General features: G+C 41.3%; 1 protein-coding gene across 2 annotated transcripts in view; it reads right to left on the bottom strand.

The window, feature by feature from the left end:
* The window catches only part of stard4 (StAR related lipid transfer domain containing 4), a 9307-nt gene that overhangs the window by 3956 nt on the left and 351 nt on the right, over positions 1-5000 (bottom strand). The window contains exons 2-4 of one of the 2 annotated variants that reach the window (XM_079585237.1): positions 2623-2709; positions 2479-2528; positions 2234-2363 (exon numbers count right to left, since the gene is read on the bottom strand). In XM_079585237.1, coding sequence (XP_079441363.1) covers positions 2234-2363; positions 2479-2528; positions 2623-2709 — 267 coding nt within the window. Of the gene's footprint in view, positions 1-2233; positions 2364-2478; positions 2529-2622; positions 2724-5000 lie in introns of both variants that reach the window. The other variant, XM_079585236.1, reaches the window with a different exon arrangement.

Below are 5000 nucleotides of genomic sequence, written 5' to 3' on the forward strand. Positions count from 1 at the left end.
CGGAACAGTTTAACCCTGAACAGTCTAACCCGGAACAGTTTAACCCGGAACAGTTTAACCCTGAACAGTTTAACCCTGAACAGTTTAACCCGGAACAGTCTAACCCGGAACAGTCTAACCCGGAACAGTTTAACCCTGAACAGTCTAACCCGGAACAGTCTAACCCGGAACAGTCTAACCGGGAACAGTCTACCCCGGAACAGTTTAACCCGGAACAGTTTAACCCTGAACAGTCTAACCCTAACAGTGTAACCCGGAACAGTCTAACCCGGAACAGTGTAACCCGGAACAGTCTAACCCTGAACAGTCTAACCCGGAACAGTCTAACCCGGAACAGTCTAACCCGGAACAGTCTAACCCGGAACAGTCTAACCCGGAACAGTCTAACCCGGAACAGTCTAACCCGGAACAGTTTAACCCGGAACAGTTTAACCCTGAACAGTTTAACCCGGAACAGTTTAACCCTGAACAGTTTAACCCTGAACAGTTTAACCCGGAACAGTCTAACCCGGAACAGTTTAACCCGGAACAGTTTAACCCTGAACAGTTTAACCCGGAACAGTATAACCCGGAACAGTCTAACCCGGAACAGTTTAACCCTGAACAGTCTAACCCGGAACAGTCTAACCCGGAACAGTTTAACCCGGAACAGTCTAACCCGGAACAGTCTAACCCGGAACAGTTTAACCCTGAACAGTCTAACCCGGAACAGTTTAACCCGGAACAGTTTAACCCTGAACAGTTTAACCCGGAACAGTCTAACCCGGAACAGTCTAACCCGGAACAGTTTAACCCTGAACAGTCTAACCCGGAACAGTCTAACCCGGAACAGTTTAACCCGGAACAGTTTAACCCTGAACAGTCTAACCCGGAACAGTTTAATCCAGAACAGTTTAACCCAGAACAGTTTAACCCTGAACAGTGTAACCCTGAACAGTCTAACCCGGAACAGTTTAACCCGGAACAGTTTAACCCGGAACAGTTTAACCCTGAACAGTGTAACCCTGAACAGTCTAACCCGGAACAGTCTAACCCGGAACAGTTTAACCCTGAACAGTGTAACCCTGAACAGTCTAACCCGGAACAGTCTAACCCGGAACAGTCTAACCCGGAACAGTCTAACCCGGAACAGTTTAACCCGGAACAGTTTAACCCTGAACAGTGTAACCCTGAACAGTGTAACCCGGAACAGTGTAACCCTGAACAGTCTAACCCGGAACAGTTTAACCCTGAACAGTTTAACCCGGAACAGTTTAACCCTGAACAGTTTAACCCGGAACAGTTTAACCCGGAACAGTCTAACCAGGAACAGTTTAACCCAGAACAGTTTAACCCTGAACAGTTTAACCCGGAACAGTGTAACCCGGAACAGTTTAACCCTGAACAGTTTAACCCGGAACAGTTTAACCCGGAACAGTTTAACCCTGAACAGTGTAACCCTGAACAGTGTAACCCTGAACAGTCTAACCCGGAACAGTTTAACCCTGAACAGTTTAACCCGGAACAGTTTAACCCTGAACAGTTTAACCCGGAACAGTTTAACCCGGAACAGTTTAACCCGGAACAGTCTAACCCGGAACAGTTTAACCCGGAACAGTTTAACCCTGAACAGTGTAACCCTGAACAGTCTAACCCGGAACAGTTTAACCCGGAACAGTCTAACCCGGAACAGTTTAACCCGGAACAGTTTAACCTGGAACAGTCTAACCCGGAACAGTTTAACCCAGAACAGTTTAACCCTGAACAGTGTAACCCTGAACAGTCTAACCCGGAACAGTCTAACCCGGAACAGTCTAACCCGGAACAGTCTAACCCGGAACAGTTTAACCCGGAACAGTTTAACCCGGAACAGTCTAACCCGGAACAGTTTAACCCAGAACAGTTTAACCCTGAACAGTGTAACCCTGAACAGTCTAACCCGGAACAGTCTAACCCGGAACAGTTTAACCCTGAACAGTCTAACCCGGAACAGTTTAACCCGGAACAGTCTAACCCGGAACAGTTTAACCCGGAACAGTTTAACCCTGAACAGTTTAACCCTGAACAGTTTAACTACAGCGCGTGGCAGACATGAATCTGAATAATCTAGAAATACTGCTGTGTGGTGTTTATGGCAAGTTTATCGCGTAGAACATTCACCAGCTTTCATAACTCAGCTTTCATAACTCAGCTTTCATAACTCAGCTTTTATAACTCTGCTTTCATAACTCTGCACATTAACATGGACATTGACCTCCTCGTCCAGCGTCTTCACGATCTCCAGTGACGTCATCAGACTGTCCCACTCCATCCTGCGGGGTCCGGGAACCATGAACTCGATGATCCTGCGCGGATGATCCGCCACGGTCCCTTCGGCTTTATATCTGCACAGACAACCCATCGTTCAGCACTGGTTCAGCACTGGTTCAGCACTGGTTCAGCACTGGTTCAGCACTGGTTCCCTCGATTAGCGCTGCTGTTTAGCGACTCTAAACTCACAGATAGCCGCTGAACTCGTCCGATGGTTTCCTCCAAACGGTCACATCCTTCTGCAAGAAGCGGAGAAGAAGAACTGACGTGTTTGAAACGCGCGAAACTCAACCGCGGGAAATATTTACCTGACAGGATTTAAAGGGAACTGACCGATTTCTTGGCGATGTTCCACTCGCTGTCATTCAGACTGTGATACGAGACGAGCGTTTCCCGAAGCTGCCGAGACAAGCTGCCCATCTGAAGCACAATATCTGAGATTATCGAGTTATTAATGTAATAACTGCCCATCTGAAGCACAATATCTGAGATTATCGAGTTATTAATGTAATAACTGCCCATCTGAAGCACAATTACTGAGATTATCGAGTTATTAATGTAATAACTGCCCATCTGAAGCACAATTACTGAGATTATCGAGTTATTAATGTAATAACTGCCCATCTGAAGCACAATTACTGAGATTATCGAGTTATTAATGTAATAACTGCCCATCTGAAGCACAATTACTGAGATTATCGAGTTATTAATGTAATAACTGCCCATCTGAAGCACAATATCTGAGATTATCGAGTTATTAATGTAATAACTGCCCATCTGAAGCACAATATCTGAGATTATCGAGTTATTAATGTAATAACTGCCCATCTGAAGCACAATATCTGAGATTATCGAGTTATTAATGTAATAACTGCCCATCTGAAGCACAATTACTGAGATTATCGAGTTATTAATGTAATAACTGCCCATCTGAAGCACAATTACTGAGATTATCGAGTTATTAATGTAATAACTGCCCATCTGAAGCACAATATCTGAGATTATCGAGTTATTAATGTAATAACTGCCCATCTGAAGCACAATTACTGAGATTATCGAGTTATTAATGTAATAACTGCCCATCTGAAGCACAATATCTGAGATTATCGAGTTATTAATGTAATAACTGCCCATCTGAAGCACAATTACTGAGATTATCGAGTTATTAATGTAATAACTGCCCATCTGAAGCACAATATCTGAGATTATCGAGTTATTAATGTAATAACTGCCCATCTGAAGCACAATATCTGAGATTATCGAGTTATTAATGTAATAACTGCCCATCTGAAGCACAATATCTGAGATTATCGAGTTATTAATGTAATAACTGCCCATCTGAAGCACAATATCTGAGATTATCGAGTTATTAATGTAATAACTGCCCATCTGAAGCACAATATCTGAGATTATCGAGTTATTAATGTAATAACTGCCCATCTGAAGCACAATATCTGAGATTATCGAGTTATTAATGTAATAACTGCCCATCTGAAGCACAATATCTGAGATTATCGAGTTATTAATGTAATAACTGCCCATCTGAAGCACAATATCTGAGATTATCGAGTTATTAATGTAATAACTGCCCATCTGAAGCACAATATCTGAGATTATCGAGTTATTAATGTAATAACTGCCCATCTGAAGCACAATTACTGAGATTATCGAGTTATTAATGTAATAACTGCCCATCTGAAGCACAATATCTGAGATTATCGAGTTATTAATGTAATAACTGCCCATCTGAAGCACAATATCTGAGATTATCGAGTTATTAATGTAATAACTGCCCATCTGAAGCACAATATACTGAGATTATCGAGTTATTAATGTAATAGCTGCCCATCTGAAGCACAATTACTGAGATTATCGAGTTATTAATGTAATAACTGCCCATCTGAAGCACAATATACTGAGATTATCGAGTTATTAATGTAATAACTGCCCATCTGAAGCACAATATCTGAGATTATCGAGTTATTAATGTAATAACTGCCCATCTGAAGCACAATATCTGAGATTATCGAGTTATTAATGTAATAACTGCCCATCTGAAGCACAATATCTGAGATTATCGAGTTATTGATGTAATAACTGCCCATCTGAAGCACAATATCTGAGATTATCGAGTTATTAATGTAATAACTGCCCATCTGAAGCACAATATCTGAGATTATCGAGTTATTAATGTAATAACTGCCCATCTGAAGCACAATATTGATATCATCGTGTGATTAATGTAATAACTGCCCATCTGAAGCACAATATCTGAGATTATCGAGTTATTAATGTAATAACTGCCCATCTGAAGCACAATATCTGAGATTATCGAGTTATTAATGTAATAACTGCCCATCTGAAGCACAATATCTGAGATTATCGAGTTATTAATGTAATAACTGCCCATCTGAAGCACAATATTGATATCATCGTGTGATTAATGTAATAACTGCCCATCTGAAGCACAATATCTGAGATTATCGAGTTATTAATGTAATAACTGCCCATCTGAAGCACAATATCTGAGATTATCGAGTTATTAATGTAATAACTGCCCATCTGAAGCACAATATCTGAGATTATCGAGTTATTAATGTAATAACTGCCCATCTGAAGCACAATATCTGAGATTATCGAGTTATTAATGTAATAACTGCCCATCTGAAGCACAATATTGATATCATCGTGTGATTAATGTAATAACTGCC

This window comes from Phoxinus phoxinus (genome assembly GCF_949152265.1).
Source record: "Phoxinus phoxinus genome assembly, chromosome: 17".
Taxonomy (NCBI): domain Eukaryota; kingdom Metazoa; phylum Chordata; class Actinopteri; order Cypriniformes; family Leuciscidae; genus Phoxinus; species Phoxinus phoxinus.